The 27928-nt window shown below is 41.8% G+C and overlaps 4 protein-coding genes across 7 annotated transcripts in view; 3 read left to right on the forward strand and 1 right to left on the reverse strand.

The window, feature by feature from the left end:
• LOC109873064 (putative ammonium transporter 1) overlaps positions 1 to 4910 on the forward strand; it is a 7283-nt gene extending 2373 nt beyond the window's left edge. Inside the window, exons 1-10 of one of the 3 annotated variants that reach the window (XM_020464581.2) lie at positions 375 to 819; positions 1857 to 1946; positions 2648 to 2869; positions 2986 to 3068; positions 3161 to 3286; positions 3395 to 3619; positions 3748 to 3886; positions 3989 to 4068; positions 4169 to 4295; positions 4412 to 4910. In XM_020464581.2, coding sequence (XP_020320170.1) covers positions 753 to 819; positions 1857 to 1946; positions 2648 to 2869; positions 2986 to 3068; positions 3161 to 3286; positions 3395 to 3619; positions 3748 to 3886; positions 3989 to 4068; positions 4169 to 4295; positions 4412 to 4473 — 1221 coding nt within the window. In that variant the 5' untranslated portion in view covers positions 375 to 752 and the 3' untranslated portion in view covers positions 4474 to 4910. Of the gene's footprint in view, positions 1 to 374; positions 820 to 1856; positions 1947 to 2367; positions 2497 to 2647; positions 2870 to 2985; positions 3069 to 3160; positions 3287 to 3394; positions 3620 to 3747; positions 3887 to 3988; positions 4069 to 4168; positions 4296 to 4411 lie in introns of those variants that run through there. The other 2 variants (XM_031808542.1, XM_020464582.2) reach the window with 2 other exon arrangements.
• zmat2 (zinc finger, matrin-type 2) lies at positions 4729 to 10325 on the reverse strand. 2 transcript variants are annotated; one of them, XM_020464587.2, is made up of 7 exons: positions 9094 to 10325; positions 8653 to 8966; positions 6916 to 7027; positions 6634 to 6757; positions 6366 to 6439; positions 5680 to 5825; positions 4729 to 5504 (listed from the first exon to the last, which is right to left on the reverse strand). In XM_020464587.2, the coding sequence occupies exons 1-7, from the start codon at positions 9224 to 9226 to the stop codon at positions 5364 to 5366; spliced, it is 1044 nt and encodes a 347-aa protein (XP_020320176.1). In that variant the 5' UTR covers positions 9227 to 10325; the 3' UTR covers positions 4729 to 5363. The 2 variants fall into 2 exon arrangements, with proteins under 2 accessions (XP_020320176.1, XP_020320177.1); XM_020464588.2 differs by lacking the exons at positions 8653 to 8966; positions 9094 to 10325 and adding an exon at positions 7547 to 7756.
• On the forward strand, positions 10323 to 13648 carry slbp2 (stem-loop binding protein 2). The gene is made up of 8 exons (XM_020464591.2): positions 10323 to 10428; positions 10705 to 10839; positions 11452 to 11529; positions 11708 to 11791; positions 11997 to 12143; positions 12369 to 12536; positions 12616 to 12772; positions 12853 to 13648. The coding sequence occupies exons 1-8, from the start codon at positions 10379 to 10381 to the stop codon at positions 13030 to 13032; spliced, it is 999 nt and encodes a 332-aa protein (XP_020320180.1). The 5' UTR covers positions 10323 to 10378; the 3' UTR covers positions 13033 to 13648.
• A 1697-nt stretch (positions 13649 to 15345) lies between these two features.
• Positions 15346 to 27927, forward strand: LOC109873061 (protein FAM53C-like). The gene is made up of 6 exons (XM_020464575.2): positions 15346 to 15774; positions 18212 to 18322; positions 18698 to 18954; positions 19122 to 19179; positions 25047 to 25891; positions 26881 to 27927. The coding sequence occupies exons 3-6, from the start codon at positions 18880 to 18882 to the stop codon at positions 27154 to 27156; spliced, it is 1254 nt and encodes a 417-aa protein (XP_020320164.1). The 5' UTR covers positions 15346 to 15774; positions 18212 to 18322; positions 18698 to 18879; the 3' UTR covers positions 27157 to 27927.
• The last annotated feature ends 1 nt before the right edge of the window (position 27928 follows it).

Genomic DNA, 27928 nt, shown 5'->3' on the forward strand with positions numbered 1-27928 from the left:
ACAAGACAACTGAAATTATTGTAAAAAATTGTATTCTGGTTGCCAAATACTTCATAGACAAACAAAAATTCCAAAATTCTATACCAAAATTACACCTTTTTTTACCCGTCTTATTAAAACATTAACCCTAGTGAATAACAACAAGAATAACACCTTCCTAAATCATTATAATACGATTTTTTTCAGAGTGAATACAATTGCACTAAAATGGTTTCTATTTTGTATTATTTTATTTATATTATTTTTAACTGTGTTTGTTTTGTTAGCCATGTTTGTTGTAGTAATGTAAGTTGATTTTTGTATTATGAATAATAAATAAATAAATAAAATTGGTTTATTATTATTATTAGCTAATCACACAGGTAAGGAACTGTGACGTAATAGAAGCACCCGAATTCGAGTTCGGGAAAGAAAATGCAATTTATACTTTGCTAGCTAAGTACTTATCTTCAACCTAGACTGGATATATGTATGTATCGTGTCTGCCTCCATCACGATCAGTCACTTGCGAGCCTGATACCGTGAACCACACATAGCTAATGTGCTTTATACGTGTAACATTAGCTAGGCTACTTGTTTGTTTTGCAATTGCATAGTTAGCTAACGGCTGCGCTAACGAACCAGATTGCAAGCTAGTAGCTAGTCTATTTATGCTACCAGCTGGCTAACGGCTGCGCTAACGAACCAGATTGCAAGCTAGTAGCTAGCTGTTTATGCTACCAGCTGGCTAGCTGTACAGTTTTTTGTTTGACATGACTTTCCCTGATTCGATAGCTGTCCACGATGCGTTCATCCTCCTCTGCAGCTTCTTTGCATTGTGTGAGTATTGTTCATGAATCTGTCTGTCTGACAGGCAGGCTAGGTAATGTAGCTAGCTAGAGTAGTAAAGTAAGATCTTACTGTTATCTCGTCTCAGTTCCGTGGTTACCATGGGGAAGCTTTGGTAGAGAGCTCTGTAAATGTAGATATTTTTTGTTATTTTAAGTATTTCATATATATATCTATTTGTTGTTGTTGTGGGGGTTGATGACCTGTTGAGGGTTGGCCAAAAACATATGTTGGTGACTCATGGAGTTGCAGGACTGAATGTTGTTTACCTTGTCTTGGCTAACTATAGCTAGCTGGCTGATTTAATTTGAATAATGCATCCCAACACCTGATCAACATAGCACCGGATTTTTTTTATCACACCTTCCCCTGTTTCTGGAAGGACGTGGACTGTGCGAGTGGATGACAGAGGCTCGCCTCATAGGATAACTGCCGAGGTGTGGTGGTCTCTAAGGCTCTTATAGCTGCCGAAGGATGACCCAGGTGGGTGTTACACTTTCGGTGGTGGATGTCCCAGCCTATACAGTGCCGTAGCTGTGAACTTCATAGACAGAAGAGCCTGATGAAAATCTCCTGGCCTGTCTGATTGATGTTTCTCCCTCCCTGGATGTACCATCGACGCCACCTCAGTAAATAATGGACCTGATCGGACAGCTCAGTTTCTTCTCTTTTCTGTTCATAAAAAAAACACATGTATTGGTGGAAGAGGCAGGGCAGGCCAAGAGCAAGGAAGGAGGGTGTGGTCAAGGAAGGCATCTCCCGAGGCTAAATGCCCTAAGTTTTTTTTTATCAGAACAGGCGTAAGACAGCACTCAAACTACTCCTTTATTGAACGGGATCATCATCGATCTGTGGAAGACCATCTCCAATGAACTGCCACCTGCCTGAATTGTTTTGTTTTTACATTTTTTAAAGCGACTTGGAGATTCTGTATGAAAAGCGCTAACTATATAAAATAGATATATTATTATTTGATGATAAAAAAAAAAAGATGTATTCTAACTTTACTTTCAACTTTGATTGCACAGGCCTCAAGTTTGGGTTTGCGTTTGTGGAGGCAGGCAAAACAGATCCAAAGAACATCTCCAATGTCATCTTTAAAAATGTAGCAGACACATGTAAGTTGACATTTTTTGGTCGTTTTTTTTTGCCTAGTTTGAAGATAATCTAGGAGATTATAAAAATATAAATGTCTTGAGATGCAAACACATATGCCAAATTTAACTTGTTCACCCAATGCTGTTTGATGGAAGTGTAATCATTTGACCGGTTTGTTTATATTGAGCTGCACAACCACAGTTGTAATTTTTTTTTAGGCAACTGCTCTTTTGCGATATCAAAATTATCACTTTGAAGTAGAGCATTGTGTGAGTATTTAATCTGTGAAGAATCAGGAATCACATCTTAAATATATATTTTTTAAATGTGACTAAGAATGAGAGGAGGCTGTATTCTCAGGATACTTACTGTAGCTGTCACATGCTTACAGGCCTCCACCAACACCAACCCATAAACACGTTGCAAGCTTTATGCTTGCATGTTAGTGCAAGAAGTGGCAATAGCATGCATGCTGCTTGTTGTTTCGATAGCACAGTTTCCACTTCCTGGTGACTGATGTGGCAGAGTAGGAGTTTGAACTATAGGCCTGCAGGTCAAAGAAGGAAATGAGTAGGTGACTGTTTAGTTCATGAAGATCTTTAATCTGCTGGAAAAAAGTATTCATGTTTTTATGCAATGCAACCGACTTAACAAACGGCCTAATGGGTAAACCTTAGTTCACTACTTGTTTTAACCCATTCCATCCCTTGTTTGTTTTCAGTTGTCACTTTGCTGGCTTTCTTTCTCCATGGCTATGCATTTGCCTTTGGGGAGCACAACGCTGTTATCGGAACCCAATTCTTCCTCACACTGAACAAGACAAACATGGTAAACTTCTTCTTCAACTATGTTCGCTGTGCTGTAGCCACTACTCTGGCACTAGGGGCTGCCAACGAGAGGACAGAACCAATCGGCTACCTCATATCCGCATACGTTTTCTCAGGTATTCTCACTCACTGATTCTTAAACCACAGTTTTTGGGCCACTTGCCCTTCACTCAATACTTTTAAGGTGAGGTTTGTTATATTGCTTGTGTTCAGAGTCTCTCTGTTTCCTCAGGATTAATCTACCCTCTGGCTTGTCACTGGGTCTGGGACCAGCAAGGCATCTTCAGTCCAACCTCCACCTCCTACCCATCACAGGTGTGAACCAGTCACATCACATAATCAAATTCAGGATTTAACTATGCATTACAAGCAGAGAGATTCTCGTATTGACCCACATTTCCGTTCAGGACTATGCAGGCAGCGGTGTGATCTTCTTGCTTGGTGGTGCAGCGGCAGCTGTCTCACTGCGGGTTATAGGATCACGGGCTGGACGCTGGAGTCCCCATTTCAAACAGACAGAGCACAGCCAGCCTGTAAGTCATGGATACAAGTGCAAAGGCCATCTTGAAGACTACAAAAGTAGATGCATTCTTCTGCATCCACCAACTCCTTGTCTCCTTTGTGTGTATGACTGTTCTTAGATGGTGGTGCTGGGAGGATGCCTTCAAATGCTGGGCTTCTTGGGCCTGGTGATAGGCACTCACCCCCGTGTGTTGGATGCTGATGAGGGCCTGTTACTGGGGCTAGGCACTGTAAACTTGTTGCATGCTGCTACAAGCGGAGGACTCTACGGACTAATGATCCAACGCATCGATAAGAACTACTATGATCTCGACAGCATGCTCTCTGGGGCCATTGCTGGCATGGTAATACAGTTCGGGGCTTGGGAGATGTTGGTCTGTTGTGACTGCTTGTGTTGACCTGTGCATAATCAATAACTAAGCATTTGTTTTTACGCTGAGCTCAGAGTCCAGTCTTTCTGTGGTGTTTACAGGTGGCAGTGTGTGCAGGAGTAGACACCTACATGCCTGGTGTGGCAGTCATGTGTGGGGCCACTGGATCTCTCCTCTTTATTGGCTTTCGCCGCTTCCTCTGTGCTGTGAGGGTGGATGACCCCCTTAACATCATCTCTGGTTAGAATCATATTTCTGGTTGAAATACAAAAATACAAAAAAATTGCCTCAAAACTCCCCAAAACCCACATGAATCATAATGCGTCTCACTTTCTCTGTCAGGGTACTTAATTCCAGGGGCCTGGGGCTTGATGCTTGCAGGTTTATTCTCTGATCATGGGGCTCTTGGAGGACATATCCAGGTGAGGAATGAAACAGACCACCCTGGAGTGACCTCTGCTGCATAATTGCTGTAGCGCACAACATTTATAGAGTTGGTTCTCCTTTTGTTATTATTTCCAGGTGTTGGGGAACAATTGCATTGTGGCACTGGTGTTATTCTTCTGGGCAGTGGCTATTATGTACCCTCTTCTCTCCATACTCATGTGTTTTGGAGTGCTGCGAGTCCCCCGCTTTATGGAGAAACAAGGTGAGATAATACCATTGCCCTGCAGTCATTTCAGCACAGGAGGCTAAGAGGAATGGTACATTTGGTATGCATAATGATGCATTCTCCCTGGTGTTTTTTTTTTTTTTTTTTTACAGGAATAGACAAAATCAGACACACGCTAAGACACCCTCACGGCACCAGGAAGTCACTGAACTAACCCCAGACAGAAACATCAATCCAGAGGCAATGAAGTTAAACCTGGGGATAATTTTTGAATGTTTTTTTCTAAACAATTTCTTAATGCATAACTAAAACATTTGTTAGCAAGCATATTTGTTCCAGAGTAATCCTCTTTTGTTTGCACCATAGTTTCATATTGAGAAGGATGGCAGTACAAAATATTTACAAAGTCAAACAATTTATTGTATGAATTACAGATGTCTTGAGTAAGGCAAACACTACTACACAATTGCCCCATGTTTCTAGGTGGAATTTATTAGGGAAGCATTTAGTTGTGAGGTTGTTATTTGGGGGCCGAACAGTTAAAGTCAAATAAAATAAAATGCACTGTCCAATAACTGACATATTTGATAGCAGATAAACATCCACTATATTTGCGTGAAAAAACATGTAGTGCAACTAGTGGAATGTAGGCAAATGAACACACAAAGAAATCTTCAAGGTCAATGGGAACCTGTTGTAAGTTATTATTATTTTTAAACATCTGTGGACATTTACCCTAAATTCAGATATAAAATTCCCAATAAATTACTAATTGTATTACTATGACATGTTATCCCATTATATCAACCACAAACCTAGCAGTTTCAGGGACTCCTCAGACTGTATGTACAGCATGCGTTTAGTTTTTTTGGGAGGCTGGTTTGGGAATAGAATGGGGGGTTTTGGGGATGAGTCATAGACTACCGACCTGGTGGCAGAACAGTTTGCTCTATAGCCAACCCTTTTGTTGTGCTCATGACAACAAGTAGCTGGCTTTAGCACATCTGGGAACAGGCTGATAGAATACTACAGACAGCAAAGTTTACTTTGATCAGCTGAAAGGGAAAGGTTGTAGAGTGTAAAGAAATGCATAAAGTCTTTAGGTCATTTGCCTTTCTTTGATGAACCAAACCCCGAGAATCCCATCACAGCAGCCATTTCATCATCCTCCTCAAAAAGATCCTCCTCTGCTTTGCGCTTCTTTTCCTTCTGCTTCTCCTTCTTGTAAGCCTTTGCTTTCTCCTCCTTGGAAAAGTGACAGGGATACATGCTTTCACGATTTGTTTTAACATGGCTTAAATGGTCATTATACTCACATGTTAGACATACGTATTTATTTCCTGACCTGAACTAATAACACACATTACATCCATTTGGGCTGACAGAGTAAGATTGACAGTATTCTAGCCCCATCACCTACCTCTTCTCGAAGCTCTTTCATGCGCTCTTCAAAATCATACTCCGTCTGCTTCTCCTCAATCTTCTTCTTGTTAACTTCAAATCGTTTCTTCACCTGGTCCAATGAGGATCGCTCTACGCGCATGGACATTCCCAGATTCCTCTGGTCTGTGAGGAGAAAGTAGATGAGAAAACAGATGACCAATTTAGCCATCTACGTTGCACTTTAAATTTTTTGGGTATTTTACACCCTTTTCCGATCTTGTCTCGCCACTGCAACTCCCCAACGGGCTCGGGAGGCAAAGGTCGAGTCATGCATCCCCTGAAACATGACCCGCCAAACTGCACTTCTTAACACCCGCCCGCTTCACCTGGAAGCCAGCCGCACCAATGTGTCAGAGGAAACCCTGTTCACCTGACAACTGAGGTCAGCTTGCAAGGTGCCCGGCCCGACACAAGGAGTCGCTAGACGATGAGCCAAGTAAAGCACCACCCCAGCCAAACCATCCCCTAACCCAGACGATGCTGGGCTAATTGTGCACTGCCCTATGGGACTCCAGATCATGGCCGGTTGTGATACAGCCCGGGATCGAACCTGGGTTTGTAGTGACACCGCTAGCACTCCAATGCAGTGCCTTCGACTGCTGCGCCACTCGGGAGGCCATACATTGCACTTGTAATGTAGATGACAATGTTGTGCATACTCACGTTTCTTGCCATTGATGTGGTCCAAGAAGTTGATGGAATCCTTCACAACACAATCACACACATTGCAGTAGTACCTGAACATTAGATATAAGAGGTTAGCACTCAATGCCTTTATCAGAAACCTGTATCACTTGTCAAAAAGACAATGACATCAATTAGGGCTAATCTGTATCCATAAATAATATAATGCATACAGCTCTTAGATAAGGGAGTGACAATAACAGTGTCAACTTCATTTCAGAAGCATCTTTGGATGCCAGCCTCTTACCCGCCCATCTCAGCCTGTGGTGTGGTCTTGGTGATAACAATGGTTTTACCCAACTTGGACTCGAGGTCCACCTTGTAGTCCCTGTGTCGCAGGAGTTCCCGCTTAACTGGGGGCGCTGGCTTGCCTGAGAGAAGGGGGCATGATAATTATGTATACGTTCATGGTGTGTTCATTCTCTATTCATTACTCACAGGAATTAATGTATTCATGGGAATCAATTTCAATTTGAAGCTTTCACTTAGTTAACTCCCATGTTAGTTACAGGGGCGAAAGGATAATTACCATCTTTTTTGTCTCTCTCCTCGTCGAGACGTTTTTGAGCCAGTTGTTCATACTCATCTTTGTCCCACTTTCGTCGAAAATCATTCTTGCTGCTATTACCTCCACCACTGGACTTCAGGAACAAACAAAAAAAAAAGGGGGGGGGGGTTAGTTTAAGAAATGCATGATGACAGTACATTTCAACACATTACAATTTCTTCAAGCACAATTACTTATAGTTTTTACTTTCTACCTATAGTTCTCAAACCTCCTGGGGACCAACAACCGTACCTTCTATTTGATCTATTCCGGAGCTAGCAAATCTGATTCAAATTGTAAACTAATTATCAAGCCCTTGACTAAGTGTATCAGGTGAAGTAGTTCAGGACTACAATACAATTGTGAAACATCTGGGGGGGGGGTCCAGAGGAGAGTTTTGAGAACCGGTGAGTTAGACAAACAAATAGCTATTGGTAACAGCCACAAGCTTTACTAGTTAGTTAGCACGGCTAGCTTACGTCCATAATGTCTGGTCATTTTACAAAGTTAGAATTGATCTCAAACGTTCTACTCTCACACGAATTATGACATATAAAAGTCGTGTTGATTTCACCCTAAAACCGTAAGGATTAATTAGCCTCACGATACATACCCCACTGCCGGACGCCATTTTGTTTGTAGCAACGATATGGAATACGTTACTGTCGCAATATTTGGGGGATGTGAAGTATATTGTCGTGTTTATGTCGAGCGCCTTGTTTTAAGTAGGAAAAATAAATAGCCTATTCATATCAAGTCATTGATTCATCATATAATGGGATTTCTAAACAAAAGCTGACACCTTTCTTAGATTTTTTTACGAAATGGAAAAATCGAATGCATTGCATTATGGTAAATCATTATTATTATTATCTACTGTACATCAAATAATTAGCCCCATCAAATAATTAGCTAGTTATTAAATGAAGTACTTTAAGCGTACTGGGAAGCCGGACCAAAGGGTTGTCACTAGTTACCCCACCACAGCCACAAAGTAAAAATAGGCTATATCGTCAAATTGAATTAATTTAGTTGTGAGGTTGTCATTTGGGGGCCCAATTTAAGTTTAGGGTTAGGCATAACGTCTTAATTTAAGTTTATCGTTAGGCATAAAGTTAGCAGATTTTAAAATGGGGTAACATGAGATGAGAGTCCCCCCCAATGCCTAATAGCTGAAACAAAAAAAGCAAAGCTTGGAAAAACATTTTTGGCCATGCTTAGGGTAGCAAACTATAAAGGAAAATAAATTACTACAGTTTAAATGTTAACATTTATTTTTTAGGAAAGGGACAGCTAATAGAAGATTATGCCACAGGGTTTCACAGAAGTGTCCCTATTTAAAAAAAAAAAGAATAATACAATTTTACCTATTTTGCACATAAATTATCTTTCTTCTTTAACCTTGCATTCTAAGAACTCAAACATTTATCTTTGCCTCCATTGTGAACAGTTAAACTAAACTCATTATCATTTGAATAAGGAAAGATTTTATATCCCAGCAGTCTAAAATGAATTCAAGAGCAAAAGGTTTTCAATAGTTTGTAATATTTCTATTTTTCATTTGGAATATAACTGATTAAATGTTGATTAAACACACACACATTAAGCATTTTATAACAATAACTTAACACAATGGCATTTTCCCAGATTTTTTTATTGACACAGAGGTCACAAATTAATCCCATCCCAGTTAAATTTGAGCATAGCTCTTGAGCCCACCTTTGACACTGCTGGCACCGTATCCAGTCCCCACCGGTAACAGAGAAGAGCTCGTTTAGGGTGTTTGTTGTGGTTTTGGAACCTGGAAGAACCTTTTTCAGTGGCACCACAGCTTTCTTTTGTTTCCTTTTCCTTTTGCTTTCTTAGTTCTCTCAAAGTTGTTTTGCCTTGTCCTCCAGGAACCTCTTGTGGGGTGAGGCTGTCAGGACTAGCTGACTCAGCCTTTATTTTCCTAGGACTCGCCTCCTGTATCCTTGGCCTGGGGGACAACTCCAATATGACATCTGCCGCTGTTTGTTGTTGTAGAACTGGTACTGTTAACAAAAACAAAAAGACAACAACAAGAATGCATGAGTATTGGTTCAATAAACATGTATTTCTAATCACTCTCTATGCTACTTTATGTTTCCTAAAATGAGTGCAAACATGTATTTTTCTTACCAACATTAAGAGCAAGTTCACTGGAGACCTGTGAGTGTTGAGTAGGCTGTGGGGTGGAGGTTGCGGCGGATGTTGATGTTGTGGCAGAGGTTGCTTGTGGGATACGGATGGATAATCCTGTGTGCCGCTTCATAAAACTGTAAAACCAGTCTATGCATGTTTGTCTAACCTGGCCCCTATTCTAACTCTGACCCCTAACCCTAAATAAATGGGTGACCACTAACCCTCACCATAAATGGGTGAGATGCCCCACTGGAGGAGGGGCATCTCCTCATACTAACCTAACATATTACTACTTCACAAAAAAACAATCAACATTTTTCTCTCTAAACAAGTGGGAGATTTATCTTAAGGATTCCTTACATGTACATTTAAAAAATAATAATGGATCTAACTTCCTTGGATTATATCTATTACTTTTTCTAAATTGCAATTGAAATTATAAACTTTCCTCAAAATCGTTTTGATGGAATTATGGAACTGAATACACTTGTGGTTGATCAAGGAAGGCTGAGGAACTGTTGATATTTATTATTATTATTATTATTTGTATATTTTTACATCATGTGGTTTTTGTGAGAATTTTACAGGGGGGTGGGGGCTCATTTTACCCCAGGGGGCATCTAATCCCATATAACTCTATATTTGGATTTGTATGGCATGGCAGCCTTCAATGCAGGTGTCTGCTGACTGATCTATAAAGAACCTTGCATTCTAAATAACTAGCCCTACTCATTATTATTTGTAAATCAGTCAGTCAGTCACAATTTACCAACGATACATTACAGATTTGTTCCTCTCGAACAAGGACAAATTGTAGAAATAAGGGTTTTAGCCATAATTATGGTCTTGTTCCCCTGCTCAGATGTTGCATGCGTCAAAACATTCGACTCTGTCATCGACTGACAGATTTCTATAACATATGGTGCTTTCATGACGCACCAAAGTTATTGCAAACCCCTAAAATAGCAGAACACAGGGAGCAGGGAACAACATGTTACTCAGTCAATATTCAGTAGTTTTAAACTACACATGATAGAATGACAAAAACATACAGACCTCGGCTCCATAAATGCACCTTGAAACGGGTGTTGGTGTTTTGGGGAAACATGTCGTTCAGAACAAACCGTTATGCAACATATCAAACGTTCAATCGAACTAAACGCACCCAAGATAGGGCAGGTGCCACACCCCTGCAGCCCCGCCCTGATGGCACCTGGCGTTAATTTAAAACCTTTCCTTGCCGCAATGGTGAATTTACTGCGTGGCTGCAGCCAAATATATCATGTCAACAAGCATCGAATCCGCATTTCAAGGTCCATTTATGGAGTCGAGGTCTGTATTTTTTTGTTTGTCATTCTATCACATGTAGTTTACATCGTCTCTACATTGAAGATGATTAGGTTATGTTTCTTATGTGTATGGCCGAAAATTCTATCACCATAAAGTGGCCGACCACCACTACATTATTTTTTATCTGGTGCTAATTACAAGGTCACGTAATTGATTCTGAAATTGTTTAATCTACCCACAAAGTTAAGTGGTATAATTTAACAAAAATGATTCACTTATATTGAATAATATTTTTCTCCCTGTGTACTGTTATTTTAGGGGTTGGTCAATGCCTCTTTTGTCTGGCGTTCCAGCGCTGCCCCCAGGCTTCAGGTCCAGACCACCTTCTTATCCAAGCAGCCCTGAACCTTGGCTTCTCCCAGGATGTAGCTCTGTGTATGACAGTCTGGTCAGGTACATTTCTTTTGTTGATTGAGCATGACAACAGTCAACCTAAACTTACCCAGAGAAACTGGTTTGGGCCCAAATGTCTGGTTTACTTTTAGATGATATTTGACCTGCAGAAAATGAAAGGCAGCGTGCTAACCCCAACTGACTTCTATGCCTTTCCTTAATATTTAACACTTACCTGAACCTTACCTGAACCTCACTAAAACTTACCTGAACCTCACTAAAACTTACCTGAACCTCACTAAAACTGACCTGAACCTCTCTAAAACTAACTCTTGTTCCTAAACCTAACCATAATTATGCCTAATATGAAATGTTTGTTCAGCTGTGCAAAAGTCCACCTATTCTCACTGGTTACTTATATTTGGGTAGCCTAAGGTTAGAGTGTAACCAAAAGGTTGCTGGATCGAATCCCTGAGCTGACAAGGTAAAAAGGTTGTTCTGCCCCTGAGTAAGGCAGTTAACCCACTGTTCCCCTGGTGCTGAAGATGTGGATGTTGATTATGGCTGCCCATGCACTTCTGTTTCTGAGGGGTTGGGTTCAAATCTGAAGACTCATTCAGTTGTACAACTGACTAGGTATCCCCCCTTCCTTTATTTTCCTGTTCCTTTCAGTAATACAGCCCCAGCCATGCCCCCCTCCCCCATTAATGGAGAAAGAGGACCTGCCCCTGCTATGCAAAAGCTGCGCAGGTATTATTCATTACTCTGGTATTCCAGCACCTGCCTTGCACTTCTGCTCTAATGACGGTTGTATTTGTTAGTGCACACTAGAGCATTTTTGCAAAGGAAAACATTTAGGTCAGTTCTTTCCTGATTTTTACTTTGATTACTCTAACCTGAACTTTTGTCTGATTGCTTTTCCTATCAGGTCCTCCATCCTTGAGCGATGTATCCTTAGGATGTCTACTGCAAGTGTTGCTGTTGGAACGGAAGACATGGATGGTGTCAGGAGGTAGGAATCCACTCATTTCTTTGTCAGCCTAAAGAGCACAGTTAAGGACTCTTTTATATGAAGGGCCTCTGTTCCTCAATCAGTTGACTTGAACCCTTTACCATTGCTCTTTTGAAATGTATAACATATTCTCTATTTAGATGGGGAATTCCCATGCACTATTTCAAGCAATGTTAGTAGAAATCCTGAAGGCTTGTTTTTCTAGGTCCCAGGCAGGGATGCGTTTGGCCCCACGAAACCTGGATCCAGCTCACATGGAAGGCAATGAATCTGTTCTGAAACGACGGCAGAAACAGGTTCAGTACGGCAAGAACACCTCTGGCTACCAGAATTACCTGGAGCAAGTTCCCAAGTATGACAACTGATTATTCTGTTTATTTATTTTTTGCTATCAGAACAGGGCACAGTAACTAGGTTCTAAAGGGTAACTAATGGCCTGTGAAAAGCCCTAAACACTTTTACTTAACTATTTATTGGATGAGACCTTGGAAACTCAAAAGTTGGATATAAATATAAGCCTCCATGAGTAGGTGGAATATTTATTCTTTTTTTTTTTCTCCCCTCTTTCTGATCCAAGGCGTTTGAGAATCCCTGGGCTGCACCCATCCACTCCAAACAAATATAGAAAGTACAGCCGCCGATCCTGGGACATGCAGGTTCGCCTTTGGCGGAGAGCTCTGCATGCGTGGGACCCTCTGTCTGAAGCGCATGGAGAAGCAGAGGAACAAGATCCTCTTGACCAACTGTAGGCATTTGGTGTTTTTACATTTGTAATAGCATTTGCTTGTCTTAAGTTGACCTGATCAATTCTTGACTATATGCAGGCAGGGGTTGCTTGAGCAGATGAATTGTGAGCTATATGAAGACTACAGTGGTAAAGAGAGGACCAGAGGGATGCTGTCAAACTCCAAAGCCCCCTTCTCCTCTAAACCTCCAGTAATGTCATTCAACAGTCCCTGGATGTTTCCCCATGGATCTCAGGTGTGTCAGTTTTACTCTCTTCTTTAGTAGGTGTTGTCTTGTATTTGGAGAACTGTACAGACTGACTTGCCTCTCTTTAGGTGGATGTGTCGGGTCCTCAGGTGCCATCCTCCCAGCCAGGCTTGGGGTATGCCTTTAGCAGTCATCTAACGGCTGATGAGAATGTGGTGGGATGGCTAAGATTTCTCCTGGAAACTGACCACTCCCGCGATCAACAGGCGCCCCTGCAGGGCGACCGGCTACTGTGGAAGCCGTACTGATCATTGCTGTCAGTCACAGCGGTAGATCTTTTGGGTATATCCTAATAGACTTGCAGGGTTGCACTGGGTGTTGTGCTGACTATGAAAGGGATGATTGCTGTAAAATATTTACCACTTTTGGGTTCACTTTTTACACTTTGGTTATGGTTTTGTAGTGCACATTTTCAAACTGCTTCACTAATCATGTACCTACATTGATGTCTATTTGGACCACTGTAATGCACTTTTTGCACCATTTACCTTCATCACAATTACATTTGAGTTATGTTAGGTTTTCACTGCCCCATCCTCTAAAACAGGATTCTATCCTGACCTGCCTAAATTCTGTTTTCTCTCTAAAGAGTAAAAATGTATTAGCTTTATGTTGCGTTTTGCACACCAGCCACATCACCATGTTCACCAGTCTGTGACCCAACTGACTGTCAGGCTCTATACGGTCTCATGCACCATCCTCTCCTGCCTACCTAGCTGTTTTTCTAAAAACAATATCGATGGGGAAAATGCTATCACTTTGTTTAGTAGTTTTTTTTTATTCATTTTTTTTTCTTAATTGTCTTTTTGTACAACCTGAGTACTGATGCAAAACGAAATTAATAAAGATATGTTCCAAATTGAATATGTGGAAAATAGACTCTGTGGGGAAATGGCTCCAGGATAGAGTTCCAGGATAGAGTTCAGTGTGTCAAATCGGAGGGTCTGTTGTCCGGACCTCTGGCAGTCTCTATGGGGGTGCCACAGGGTTCAATTCTTGGACCGACTCTCTTCTCTGTATACATCAATGAGGTCGCTTTTGCTGCTGGTGAGACTCTGCTCCACATCTACGCAGACGACACCATTCTGTATACTTCTGGCCCTTTGTACACTTTTAACAACCCTCCAGGCAAGCTTCAATGCCATAACTCTCCTTCCGTGGCCTCCAATTGCTCTTAAATACAAGTAAAACTAAATGCGTGCTCTTCAACCGACCGCTACCTGCCCGCCTGTCCAACATCACTACTCTGGACGGCTCTGACTTAGAATACGTGGACAACTACAAATACCTAGGTGTCTGGTTAGACTGTAAACTCTCCTTCCAGACCCATATCAAACATCTCCAATCCAAAGTTAAATCTAGAATTGGCTTCCTATTTCGCAACAAAGCCTCCTTCACAAATGCTGCCAAACATACCCTTGTAAAACTGACCATCCTACCAATCCTTGACTTCGGCAATGTCATTTACAAAATAGCCTCCAACTCTCTACTCAGCAAACTGGATGCAGTCTATCACAGTGCCATCCGTTCTGTCACCAAAGCCCCATATACTACCCACCATTGCGACCTGTACGCTCTCGTTGGCTGGCCCTCGCTTCATACTCGTCGCCAAACCCACTGGCTCCATGTCATCTACAAGACCCTGCTAGGTAAAGTCCCCCCTTATCTCAGCTCGCTGGTCACCATAGCATCTCCCACCTGTAGCACACGCTACAGCAGGTATATCACTCTAGTCTCCCCCAAAACCAATTCTTTCTTTGGCCGCCTCTCCTTCCAGTTCTCTGCTGCCAATGACTGGAACGAACTATAAAAATCTCAAACTGGAAACACTTATCTCCCTCACTAGCTTTAAGCACCAACTGTCATAGCAGCTCACAGATTACTGCACCTGTACATAGCCCACCTATAATTTAGCCACCCATTATTTTTAGTTCTACTTTGCACATTCTTCCACTGCAAATCTACCATTCCAGTGTTTTACTTGCTATATTGTCTTTACTTTGCCACCATGGCCTTTTTTTGCCTTTACCTCCCTTATCTCACCTCATTTGCTCACATCGTATATAGACTTGTTTCTATTGTATTATTGACTGTATGTTTGTTTTACTCCATGTGTAACTCTGTGTCGTATGTGTCGAACTGCTTTGCTTTATCTTGGCCAGGTCGTAATTGTAAATGAGAACTTGTTCTCAGCTTGCCTACCTGGTTAAATAAACAAAATAAAAGGCTTCAACATACTAACTGCATTACGCCAAGCAGCCACAAGATGACACTATACGCTTAGGGTGAGTCTTTAATTTTGTTTTACTTGCCACACCAATACCCGCCAATTTGTCGCAAATGTATTGTGGGATGAACAGTGCGTCTCAGAAAGCCTAATATCAAAAGTGATCTATTTCAATGTTGGGCCCTGGCATTATCAGGTCTTATCAATTTGTCACGTAAACAACTGATCCTGATTTAGCGAACTACAAGTCCCAAACATTTTTGTCGGTTCAGTCCAATTTTTGAAATTTCCTAGCATGAATGACATTTTGCGCTTGCTTTTTATTTAAAGCATAAATTCCGAGCTATTTTAATGTTGACATATTTTGTATGCACTATTGAATACTCATTGCTTGCCCCCACCCCACCCCCAACTGTAAATGTTATTTATGAATTCCAATCGCTTACGGGCGTGTGAATGTTTTTTTTCTAAATGGACGACTGGATGAATTGCTTGTAGGCGATGTATTTTTCAAAGAGAGATACTATCTTTAGATATTTGGCACGCTGATCATATTACATTTTATGTTCCAGATATTGGAATCGACGAATGGTCTGTTACATGTTATGCTTTTTAATGGGTCAATACATCGGAGACCCATAGCCGAACACTAGCGCGGCTGACTAGTCGGGAGCTGCACAGGCTACAAATTGGGTTTATCCTTCATGAGCAGTATTTAACCCGTGTGTGCAAGGCCTAAGGTCCGGTGGGCTTCTTGGTCAAGGTAAGAACGACATTAAATCAAGTAGCTGTTACAAAAAGTTATTGATACCAGCTCCGTTTAATCAGAAAAATAGCTCACTGCATTATATTCTGCATGGCCGTGTTTTGCTAGCACGCGTCCTAGACTCAGCAGAGGTCCTAGGGTGTAGCAATAAATGCATGCAATAGCCTCGATAGCTAGGGATTGAATCAGATGGTGGGGAGGGAGTCATTGTAATTGACTAATTTAAGGCCAACAAGCTTTGTTGATTTTAATGTTTGTGTTTGTCTGCAAATCGGCATAATCAGTTAAATGGACGTACGCTGAGCTAACGTTAGCTTGCTAGCCATAGAAATTACGATTTGCGCTTGCGTTAACTGACCGGCTAGTTAGCTACCATAGCATCAGATTGTCACAGTGCGGGCTGGTTGTGGATCTAACGTTAAATCAACAACTAGCTACCAATGTTAGCGGAATAGCTAACGTTAGTTTTTTATTGATGTAGCGATGAGAATGCTTAATATCACGTGAACGGGTTTAGACCGACCTTCAAAACTACGATATAATAATTGTGAATGAATAGCTACTATTGCACACTGGATATGTTTGTAATGGGCCAGTTAATGTGTTATCTACCAGCTAAACGTATGTAGCCGTCATTCTGGTTTTCCAAATTGCCCCCCCCCCCCCGCTATATCTCAATCTGCTACATTGGCAATTTGATCATGCAGAAGAGCGTGCCAATTGATAGATTATGACAAGCTTGATAACATACGCACCATACACACACGTACATATATATGGCTTTTGTGTTGTCGATATGTGGTTGTAAATCAGTGGCCTTAGGGTACACACTTAAATGTGTTGTGAAATGTAATGTTTTTCATTGTGTATTTAAGTTAATTGCCTTCATTTCGCTGGACCGCAGGAAGAGTAGCTACTGCATTGGTAGCAGCTAATGGGGATCCATAATAAATAGAAAAATAATTTGCAAGATTGGACCTCAGTATGACCCCCTTTCAAATATACATATCCATCATTAAAGGGATACTTACGGACTTTGGTAATGAGGCTCTTTGTTTATCTTCTTCTCCTGAGTCCGGTGGATACCATTTTTATGTTGGTGTCCAGTATGAAGTATGAGTAAGTTTTGCGAGCCAATGATAACTAGCGTAAGCGCAATGACTGGAAGTCTATGGGTATCTACTAGTGCAATGACAGGAAGTCTATGGGTATCTACTAGTGCAATGACAGGAAGTCTATGGGTATCTACTAGTGCAATGACTGGAAGTCTATGGGTATCTACTAGTGCAATGACTGGAAGTCTATGGGTATCTACTAGTGCAATGACAGGAAGTCTATGGGTATCTACTAGTGCAATGACAGGAAGTCTATGGGTATCTACTAGTGCAATGACTGGAAGTCTATGGGTATCTACTAGTGCAATGACTGGAAGTCTATGGGTATCTACTAGTGCAATGACTGGAAGTCTATGGGTATCTACTAGTGCAATGACAGGAAGTCTATGGGTATCTACTAGTGCAATGACAGGAAGTCTATGGGTATCTACTAGTGCAATGACTGGAAGTCTATGGGTATCTACTAGTGCAATGACTGGAAGTCTATGGGTATCTACTAGTGCAATGACTGGAAGTCTATGGGTATCTAATAGCATGCTAACAGATACCATAGGCTTCCAGTTCATTGAGCTCGTCAGCTTGTAGTCCTAAATAAGGAATGATTTATCTCTGGTTTGTTCAGCCATTCCTATAGGGAAAGAATAGGGTTTTGTAATAACCTCAGACATTATTGTTGTCGTTTAACACCGGTTTATGAGATCTTATATGTTTTGTTCATTGAGATATTAGTCAGTTAATATAACCTTTGTGAATTATGAAGCCTTTATGAGCTTTATGTTGTGCTTTATTACATACATGCTTGAAAAGTCACAGAAAGGGACGTTAGCTGTTGAAGATTATATCGTAGAACAAAACGTACAAGATCTCCTAAGCCTGTTTACCACAGACCTTATTTTCAGTGTTTATCAACAACAACAAAAAATAATAATAAATAAACTCCATTCATTTTCTCCATAGACTTTGTTCAACAAACCATGGCAGATTTAGTGCCTACAAAACGACGCCATTACTATTGCTCTCTATTGCCATATACTTCCAGTCATGGCGCTAGCTGTAGTTAACTTTCTTCAAACTGCACGCAGAGAAATAAAAAAATGGCATCCACAAGTTTATCTGACTCTGGGGAAATAGATAGATTTCCTCATTGCCAAAATCCCAAAGAATCCTTTTAAGGTTACTGGTTGATATATTTGTTTTTGATCAAATGTTCTGGTTGTTGGACATGTGCGTAGTGATAAATGCTATCTGGAATCTAGGGGACTCTCCATAACCTTAACCCTTACCTTAACCATTTTACATTTTAATTTCAAATGGGATAGGGACGTCCCAGGGATTACGGATAGCGTGGACTGTTCAAGAAACCCAGAGTGGCTTCATCAGGCAGGTCAGCCCTGAACAGCAGGCACCTTGAGGCTTCACGCTTTCCCCAGGTACCTGTCACCATTCTTTCTGCACTCACATAGTGTGTGTCTGAACACATGTTAATGTGCATGTTTCCTAAAGGGTTGTTCAGTGGTTGAGCATCTCAAAGTCGGTCTCCATCTTCTAGGTCTGGAGACTTTTGACAGAGAAAGGGATGGGTCACCAAAGTCAATATGGCAAACTGTACAGAATATGATGAAAATGGGATTATTGCAAATGTCCTAAAACATTTAGAGATGTCCCATTTAAGAGGCACAACCACTGTTTTAAACACCTGCTCCTGTTTTGGAGTTTAATGAAGGTGACCCTTGTACTGCCGTTTCCTGTTGAGAAGACAAAAGTGGTAACAGGGCTCCTGTTGTGTGTCTGATTTCTCCCTTCAGGTGAGCTGACTACAGTGATGAACATGCCCCAGTGAGACAGGGCAGGGCAACCTGGCCCAGAGGAGTACTGGAGGTGCCAGAATAGCTCAGCTACTCTCAATCAGACGGACGAACAGACAGAGGGCCACCCCTCCCCCTAACCCTCCACCTCACCCACCTCCCCTACTCCTCGCAACCATGCCATGGTCACACTGATCGTCGAGCGTCTGCGGGAACATATTTTGGACGGCAACACTCACAAAACGGCCCTCAACGTGGTAAGGTTTCTTCTCTTCTGTGTTAGCCTATGACTGCTTGCGTGCCCTTGTCTTGACTGTAATATAGTCCTCATGTTTAGGACCGTTTATTTCCCCTGCTGTCAGTTTGTTTCTGATTGGTATTTTATGTGCTGTGTCTCCTCTAAATGAACATGTATGTCTTCCAGTCTCTGCTGGACCCCAACAACCTAGGAATTTGCTGGCCTACAGATGGATTGATGCCTGGTGAGTATGTACAAGTATAGCCACTTAGCCTGTGATTCAGCAATGCCTTGCATTATGCTTTGTAACTTTGGCTTTGTGCTGTGCCATGTTGACACGAGCACAGGGTAATGGGGGTGAATACCAAATTACAGAAGAGAACTGGTTGTTGAAAGGAGTATATGAAACATTTTAATAGGGCAAACAACTGTTAGAAAACAACCCGACAACCACCCAGTAGCCTATTCACAACCAATAGTAATCTAATTTCACCTTGTTAAAAAAAAAAAAAAGACTACTTTTTATGTTAATTTGCAGAGATGTTTTGAAAAACAGTTGGTTTCTGTCAATTGCTCTGTGACAGCACTGGGGGACCCACTCGCAAAACTGGTGGCATAGAAATCAATACAACTGAGTGTACTGGCACTGTAAACATTGCGCACATGTTCAGCATTTTAGCTCATGTAGTTATCCTAGGAAATTATTTTGCACCAAAATGTTGTGACACAATAGACCAGTAGCCAAATTACATGTCACAACGTTTTTGATAATTTACAGATGTCCTTGTCCTTCAATAGAGTGGTATATGGATGACGAGGTGATTAGCAAGGTGTATGCCTATTCATCATTGAAATATGCTGATCATAACCACTGTAATATCATAATAATAACAACACAGTAATTTTGTAATGTAAGATATGAGACGCAGGGATGGATTGATCAGGGGATGTTCATTCATCAAACAACCCGTTAGCTGTCCTACTCAATGCCTATCCTGGGGAGTAGCGTAGCTCCAAAAGGCTACTGATAGTGCACAGTCATACGGTCTGAATGCTAGCTGACATTGTCTAATCTTTAAAAAAAACACGCCATGGTCTCTGCCTAGAAAACTCCTCAGACTAGCCCATTATTCAAGCCATTATTAGAGAGAGCGAGAGAGAGGCAGCCCCACTAGGCACGGGGGCTAGAGGTACGTTCATTTTCCACCTCTCAAAAAGAAGGCTACTGCTAATAAAGTTAAATAGACTGAACAACAGTACTATGGTGCCTAGTGAAGGGTTTCCTTCTCCACGACCCCTTGTTTTATATACACCCCAAACAGGAAACCACATTATGCGATCTATTTCATGCATGTACTTTAGGCGGATCATGCAAAGGACATCTTCTAAAAACAGAAACTACAGTTGGCAGAGATGATTCCTCAAAGCCTCTACTTGTCAGCTATCACTATATACACTACATACTTGTATTTGGTATGATTGTCAATGTCATCTTCATAGCATAGCTGTCCCCTTCATACAGTACTTTCCTTCTCAATTCATTATCTTAGAGCCTACTTTCAGGAGAGGAAGGTGTTTTAATACGTTATTTTTGGGTCTGACATACGCTGGTGACTTTGATTGGTGCATTTACCGGAGGTGTATGTATGTGTGTGAGTTCGCTGATTCTCTCTAGCCTATACACTCACCGGACAGTTTATTAGGAACACCATCTAGTACCGGGTCGAACAGCCTGAATTATTCGGGGCATTCTACAAGGTGTCAAATGTTCCACAGGAATGTTGGTACATGCTGACACAATGGCTGCAGATTGGACGATGCTACATTCATGCTGGGAACAGCCCGTTCCATCTCATCTCAAAGATACTCTATTGGGTTGAGGTCTGGGGACTTCAAAAATATATATATATATTTTTCACCTTTATTTAACCAGGTAGGCCAGTCGAGAACAACTTCTCATTTACAACTGTGACCTGGCCAAGATAAAGCAAAGCAGTGCGACAAAAACAACAACACAGAGTTACACATGGAATAAACAAATGTACAGTCAATAACACAATACAAAAATCTGTATACAGTGTGTGCACATGAAGTAAGGAGGTAAGGCTATTGTATTTAACCTTTAGTTAACCAGGTAGGCTAGTTGAGAACACCTTTATTTAACCAGGTAGGCTAGTTGAGAACACCTTTATTTAACCAGGTAGGCTAGTTGAGAACAAGTTCTCATTTGCAAATGTGACCTGCAATAAATAGGCCAATAGTGGTGAAGTAATTACAATTTAGCTATTTACACTGGAGTGATATATGTGCAGATGAGGATCTGCAAGTAGAAATACTGGTATGCAAAAAAGCAGAAAAACAAATATGGGGATGAGGTGGTTGGATGGATGGACTGCGCAGGCCACTCAAGTAAACTGAACTGGCTGTTATGTTTTTTCACTCCTCAATTGTACAGTGATGGCGTGCCCACTAGAGCCGCTTCTTCTTATTTGTAGCTGATAGGAGTGGAACCCGGTGTGGTCGTCTGATGCAATAGCCCGTTCGTGACAAGGACCGACGAGTTGTGCGTTCCGAGATGCCGTTCTGCACACCACTGTTTTCACTGCCGTGTTATTGGTCTGTTTGTCTGTTAGCTTGCTCGTTCTCCTACCACCTCATCAACGAGCTGTTTTCACCCACAGGACTTCCGCTGACTGGATGTGTGTTTGTCGCTCCGTTCTCGGTAAACCCTAGACACTGTCGTGTGTGTGTGTGTGTGTGTGTGTGTGTGTGTGTGTGTGTGTGTGTGTGTGAAAAGCCCAGGAGGCCGTCCATTTACTGAGATACTAAATCCGGCGCGCCTGGCACCGACGATCATAACACGCTCAATGTTGCTTAGGTCTCTAGTTTTGCCCATTCTAAGTTCAATCGAATATTAACTGAATTCCTCGAAGCCTGTCTGCCTGCTTTATATAACAAGTCACATGACTCACTGTCTGTAGGACCGAACCATTTTCTTCAACGGGGTGGTGTACCTAAAAAAAAAATGGCCGGTATGTCCATTCAGAAAGGCTACTTCAGAAAACTGTCTGGACTCCATCTCTTTAATAAGAATGAAACGCTCCTGTCATTATGTAATCTTGTAAAAGGCGTGTTTTCAGTAGCTTAGGCTACATTACTTCTCTCAACACGGCGTTCTCTCTTTGACTGGACATATGCCAATGCCAATGAATGACCGCAGCAGCTGTGTTTGTGACGAATATTTAGGGAAAAGTAAAAAAAAAAAAACATCATACTTAGTTTGAATGGTTTTGTGCATCAAAATAGGTTCTGTATAAAAAAAGTATGTACATACAGAAAAGCCAACAGACAAGAACAAGGTAACAAGGTTGACTCAGTTAAATGTTGTCAATACGAAAATGCGACCAACCTGGCATTTCTTAATTTGTTGATTTAATATTTATAAGTAAAATCCTGAATAATAATAATGTAATGGCATGATAATAACGAAATGTAATGGCTTGTTTCAAATAGGTTTTTACTAAGAAGCATATCCTTGTAAACAAGTGAACAAACAGAATTTCTGACAGAAGACGAATGTCTGCTACAACGAATTAGATCGCGGACAGTTCTTACTGGAGAGGGTCACTGCAGACCCAATAGATCGTGTGTCTGTGACAAGACCATCGAAGTTTCGTCTCACATATGGATAGAGCTGTGCTGGAGATGTTCTTCAGAACCTGCAAGATCATCTGGTGGCGGCAGCCTAGACCAGAAGGGCAAATGACAAACGAGTAAGTTGTTTTGTAGTCGGTAGCTAGCTAGCAATATAAGCTCTTTTTTCAAATGCAGCAGTGTTGTTCAGTTTGTGATCGATTCGGCCGTAACCGGGCTTACTAGTACCACTACAAGCCAACCTAGGCAAGTTGAGCTTGCCAGCTGTGTTTGCTATACCTAAAATGTACTGTAGTCTGTTATAGCTAGCTAACCTCTGTATCTTTTTAGGATCAAAGTTGGAGAAATGTTTTGATGATGACGAAGAGTAAAGGAATTCATTTGGATGGAGAGTAAAGGAATGATTCATATTCGTTTTTGAGTAACTATACCTGTGTGTTGTAGCTAGCTAGCTAATGTGTGGTTGGGAGATGTGTTATGTTCTGCATCGTGTTGCTACAGTAGGAATACAGACAGAACACAACGATTGCCCATGAAAGGCATTTTTTTGTCATTATCTTACAGACAATAGAGTTTGGTGGCCTACAGATTATTTTTGCAGTTCTATGTGGAGAGAAGCTAGGCACAGAACACTGAATATCTTTGCCTGCGTGTGTTGTTGGGGCCATTAAAGCAATTAATCCCTCACACGATGGACAGTATGTTGGATACAAATAAATTGATGTCTTTAGACGAGATGTGGAAAGTCCATAACAACAATCTCCCCTTGTTTCAAAGTGACTCCAAACACCTCATTGCACCCACCAAACACACCATATGCAAATATTCCTGTTTTAAAACTGTAGTATTTATTGTATTTTTATTCTACGGTGTATATACACTGAGTGTACAAAACTCAGTATTAGGAAGGTGTTCTTTAAAAGTTTTGTACACTCAGTGTATGTCATACAACTGTCCCTGCATACTGCTGTGTAAACTCACCTCGGTCTCCAGAACAAAATAAACTTTGTTTTGAATACAATCCAAGTCTACTTATTTGCTACATTGACTAATCTGTTTTATTGAAACATGTTTACTTGCTCACAAATTAAAGCGTAAATGATACACCAACTACCTACATAATTTGTTTTCGCATTAAAGATTATTGTAGTTACTTCCAAATACATTACATGAATATCACAATAAATTCATCATGAAGTTGAAGTCAACACTTGCTTGGTTTCTGATGCAGCTGGAATTGTTTAGTCACTTGTCAGTACACTTGTAAATAAGATTCTCAAAAATAATAATAATATTTTATCTCAATTATATACATATGTACAAGAGCTAGCAATATCTAGACCACAATGCAGTTGTGGGCATACTTTTCATTCTGTATTATACTACAACATCAGTCTTCCTGAATATGGATGTTGTGTTGGCTGAATGTTCCAGGCAGAGTCCTGAATGTTCATTAACTGGTGAACCTTGTGTTGGCCAATGGCAGCTGGTCTGGCAGAACTTCATGAGCTCCTTGACCTTGGACTCATAGACTGTACACTTTGGCTCTTGCCAGCCCTGCGCACTCTTTTCCTCTTCTGAGTCAGATGATGTTGAGCTTGTTCCTGGCTGAAAGCTTTCATCCACTGGGTCCAATGTGTTTATTTGCTCATCAAATTTAGCAAAGGTGACTTACACTAGGTCCTGGTGCTGAGCTTGATATTGATGCCGCGGCAGATGTTGATGGGATCGGACTCTGTAAATAGAACACATAAGCCAGTGCCTTTAGACTCAGCAGTAGCTAGTTAGCTAGCAAATGGTTAGATACGGTCCGATATGCTGTAGCTAACGTAACCTAATGTAGCTAACGTTAGCTTGCAAAGTTACAAATCACATCGCCAGATAGCAACTGGCTAATTACATTAGTTTGCTTGGAAAAGTCTAGCCAGCGAATTATGAAAACTAGCTAGATTTTGGTTTAGATAAACAACTGTACACTGAACAAAAATATAAACGCAACATGCAACAATTTCAGTTACAGTTCATATAAGGAAATCAGTCAATTGAAATAAATTCATTAGGCCCTAATCTATGGATTTCACATGACTGAAATACAGATACCCCAGTCTGTAGTGACTCCGCAACACTGCGATGCAGTGCCTCAAACCACTGCGCCACTCGGGAGGCCTGGAAATTCTTGATTTTTTAACATATTATTGGACATATAGAGTGAAAGACCAGCGGTGAAATTTCCCTTTTAAAGGGCTAAGTCCACTGTGTTTAATGCATAACAGCTCCCTGTAAAAGTTGAATCATGATACCGCTTTGCATTTTTCTCTCTGTTGGTTGTTGTCAAGAGCAAACTGCAACTACATTGCATCAGGAATGAATTGCCTTTTGTCCATTTTCTCACAATTTAATTAAATTAATATTGACAGTAGTTTGTATTAATGGTATCATCTTTCTTTCTCCTCACAGAGAGCAGTTATTGGCAGTTCAGCCCTCCCTCCAAGCCTGGCCTGCAGGGTGTGCTGAGCTCCAGTTTCCCCCCCGGCCCTGTCCCTTTGGTTTCCCCCGAAACCCACCTCCCAGAGGGGGAAGCCCTGCACCGGCCCCTGGTCCCAAGCACCTCAGTAACGGACCTGTCTTTTCCCGGTGCACCCCCTCCCCCCCCGCCACCCCCCAAACGGCACTGTCGCTCACTGTCCGTGCCAGAGGACCTTTCACGCTGCCGTTACACCTGGCGGCCCAGCGCGTCGAGGGTCTGGACACCTGTGAATCGCCAATGCCACAGTGGAGGGGGAGCGGGGGGGCCTTGTCCGCTTCGTGCTCCTAGCTCGTCTCTAAACTCCTCTCTACACTCCTCTTCAAGCCCCACATTCTTTAGCCTTGCTCTCTCCCCTGACTCCCCATTGCCCTGGAATTTCCCATGGGACCCAAGTGACACTGCTGGAGGAGGCGCCTGCTGCTGTTTCTTCCCCTCTCCGTCATCCTGCTCATCCTCTCCCTCCCCGCTCCACCCTCCCCCTCCTCCGCAGCGACGCTTCTCGCTGTCCCCTGTCCTTATCAGAGAAGCTGCTGCTCAGTTCCTGCCACCGCCTCCAGTTCCACCCCAACGTGCAGCACCCCCTCCAGTTGTGCCTGCTTCGCCCTCCTCTGCCTGCAGCACCCCGTCCTCTCTTCGCCGAGCCATCCCCCCTCAGCTCCCACGCTGCCACTCCCAGCCCTGCGACCTGCTTCTTCTCAAACCGGGCCTGAAGCGACGGCGTGACCCAGACAGACCATTTGCCCGGCCAGTACTGGATTTCACCAAGATGACTCAGGTAAACAAAAGATAACCGCCGTATGTAGATTGGTGGAACATGCCATCTTCTAGCCAGAGGAAGGTTAAGGCTTAAAAGGCATCCTTGTTAAGCTTGTCAAACTACACAGTTTAACTGTACTGTCACAAAGAAACATTCCAATTCATCAGTGAGATGGACCATTCATTTTTATAACATCAGTAGACATACATGAGGCAAAACTGTCACCCAGACCACACCTGCCTATAATTGTTCTTGTTACCCATTGTCCCAGGCCACAGTTGTCTCTTCTTCTACCCCCCCATATGCCTTAGGCTCAGCCCTTGAGTTTGGGTGATTGGCAGAGTTTCAATGGCCCTGACTGTAGGCAATGGCAGCTCACTGTTGTACTGTACACCAAGACTCACTCTGGAATTTATTTGCATATACTTTGCATGCAGCTGCTGAATGTCTTTGAGAAAGTCTGGCTTCCCTTGTTAGTGCTTCCAGTCACCCCCTGACATAAAAAAAATACTAAGAATACGACACTAAGAAGTTGTTAATTTCCTGCTAAACATGTACATGTGGTATATGTAAAACAGTTGTGTTCTAGCTAAGTTTGGAATAGTCTTTTTCAAAAGCCACAGTCATTTGAAGAGTTTGAGTCGGGCACACGAGACTAGGCTTAGACCTCTACAGTATTTGTCAGTTCAGCCCAATATATTGAATTTGGCGATACTATCACAGTTAATTTTCAGGGAGATGTGGTATCATATGACCCTTGTTTCTACAGTTTGTCACATTTTAACTGAAAAACTATCTTTGGCACCCATGTTAAAAGAATTACAGATATTATGTATGATGGTACATTTTTTCCACTTCCTAGCCAGTTATATCAACTTGGTTTCATTTGATATACCTATTTCTTTATTGTAAATAGAGTCCTGAATGTAAAATGCTCTTGTTTTTCTAGAGGCATGATAAAATGTGTAAACAAGGCCTTGTTTGATCTCCTATTTGTGTCTTTCCAGACTCGCAGTACCGACCCCTTGAGTTGTATGGAGCGTGGGAGGCTGGCTTCTGGGGGGGACGTTTGCATGGGCCTTGAGCCTTTTTGGGGGGATTTCAGAGGGTCATGTTCACCAGCAGAGGGGCTGGGAAGGACGAGCATTGGACCTCTAAGCGAGAGTGATGAGGAGGGTGAAGAGGGGGAGGAAGAGGAGGACCCTGATCGAGAAGAGTGTCAGCCGAGTGTCTTTGAGAGGGATTGTACAGAACTAGATTTGAGCCTAATTGAAGAAAATTAAAATCTTGTTAATTGGAGACTGTTTTTCCCCTCTAGCCCCAGCATTCAACACTCCACCCCAGCCCTGCTCCGCTTTCATCAGCAGGGCTCTCAGGAACACGACTTCTCTCTCATGGGATGAGCTTGGGTGTATATATATATAATCTCATTGACAACAGTCATGAATTGCCTACTACCAATACGAACAATTCATGCAGGTAGCCATGGATGCGGTCTTTCCATCAGAGTACATTCCAGAACCAGTTGCTGAAACATTCTTGTGAATAATCTGAATGCTGGAGATGCCAGCTATTCCCGTAGTGTGTGTTGAATGGCTTCTTAATGCGCCCTCAAACAGACTAGGATGGAATGTTAGAAGACTAACAACCTTCTGGTCACTTGCTTTCTTTTACATGACTTTCCTCTCGATTGTCTTTTTCGGTACAGTAGTAAGAATAGACTTTCTTGAATGATGGTGATGAATTGAATATCTGTGTTTTGTTAAGTTTGATGCAGAAGGGCAGTGTGTCATTGCAGTTTTATTCCTGCGGTCCTTATATTTCCTGGTAAACAATCCACATGATTCAGCATAAGCCTTAAGAACAACTTTTTTTCTGTAAACAAAAAAAAAATACTACTATGAAAATGAAATGAATTGTGTAGCAGTTGATATTAGTCCTTTTGTTATTTATTTTCTGCTGTTTTCTTAATATTTCTTATCTCTAGGACTCGTCCTCTGAATATAGAGATGTATAGACATTGATAATGAATGCACTGTGTTTGACAAGTTAAAC

This window comes from Oncorhynchus kisutch, linkage group LG28 (genome assembly GCF_002021735.2).
Source record: "Oncorhynchus kisutch isolate 150728-3 linkage group LG28, Okis_V2, whole genome shotgun sequence".
Classification (NCBI taxonomy): Eukaryota; Metazoa; Chordata; class Actinopteri; order Salmoniformes; family Salmonidae; genus Oncorhynchus; species Oncorhynchus kisutch.

Excerpts from the sequence above, each read along its gene's own strand:
- slbp2 (XM_020464591.2), top strand. The coding sequence starts at position 10,379 with ATGTCAACAAGCATCGAATCCGCATTTCAAGGTCCATTTATGGAGTCG. Across the intron at positions 11,530-11,707 it reads GCTATGCAAAAGCTGCGCAG|GTCCTCCATCCTTGAGCGAT; the intron begins GTATTATTCATT and ends TTTTCCTATCAG. Across the intron at positions 12,773-12,852 it reads TGTTTCCCCATGGATCTCAG|GTGGATGTGTCGGGTCCTCA; the intron begins GTGTGTCAGTTT and ends GCCTCTCTTTAG.
- LOC109873061 (XM_020464575.2), top strand. The coding sequence starts at position 18,880 with ATGGTCACACTGATCGTCGAGCGTCTGCGGGAACATATTTTGGACGGC. Across the intron at positions 19,180-25,046 it reads TACAGATGGATTGATGCCTG|AGAGCAGTTATTGGCAGTTC; the intron begins GTGAGTATGTAC and ends TTCTCCTCACAG. Across the intron at positions 25,892-26,880 it reads ATTTCACCAAGATGACTCAG|ACTCGCAGTACCGACCCCTT; the intron begins GTAAACAAAAGA and ends GTGTCTTTCCAG.
- zmat2 (XM_020464587.2), bottom strand. The coding sequence starts at position 9,226 with ATGAAGCGGCACACAGGATTATCCATCCGTATCCCACAAGCAACCTCT. Across the intron at positions 8,967-9,093 it reads TGAACTTGCTCTTAATGTTG|TACCAGTTCTACAACAACAA; the intron begins GTAAGAAAAATA and ends TTTTGTTAACAG. Across the intron at positions 6,440-6,633 it reads CCACAGGCTGAGATGGGCGG|GTACTACTGCAATGTGTGTG; the intron begins GTAAGAGGCTGG and ends TCTAATGTTCAG.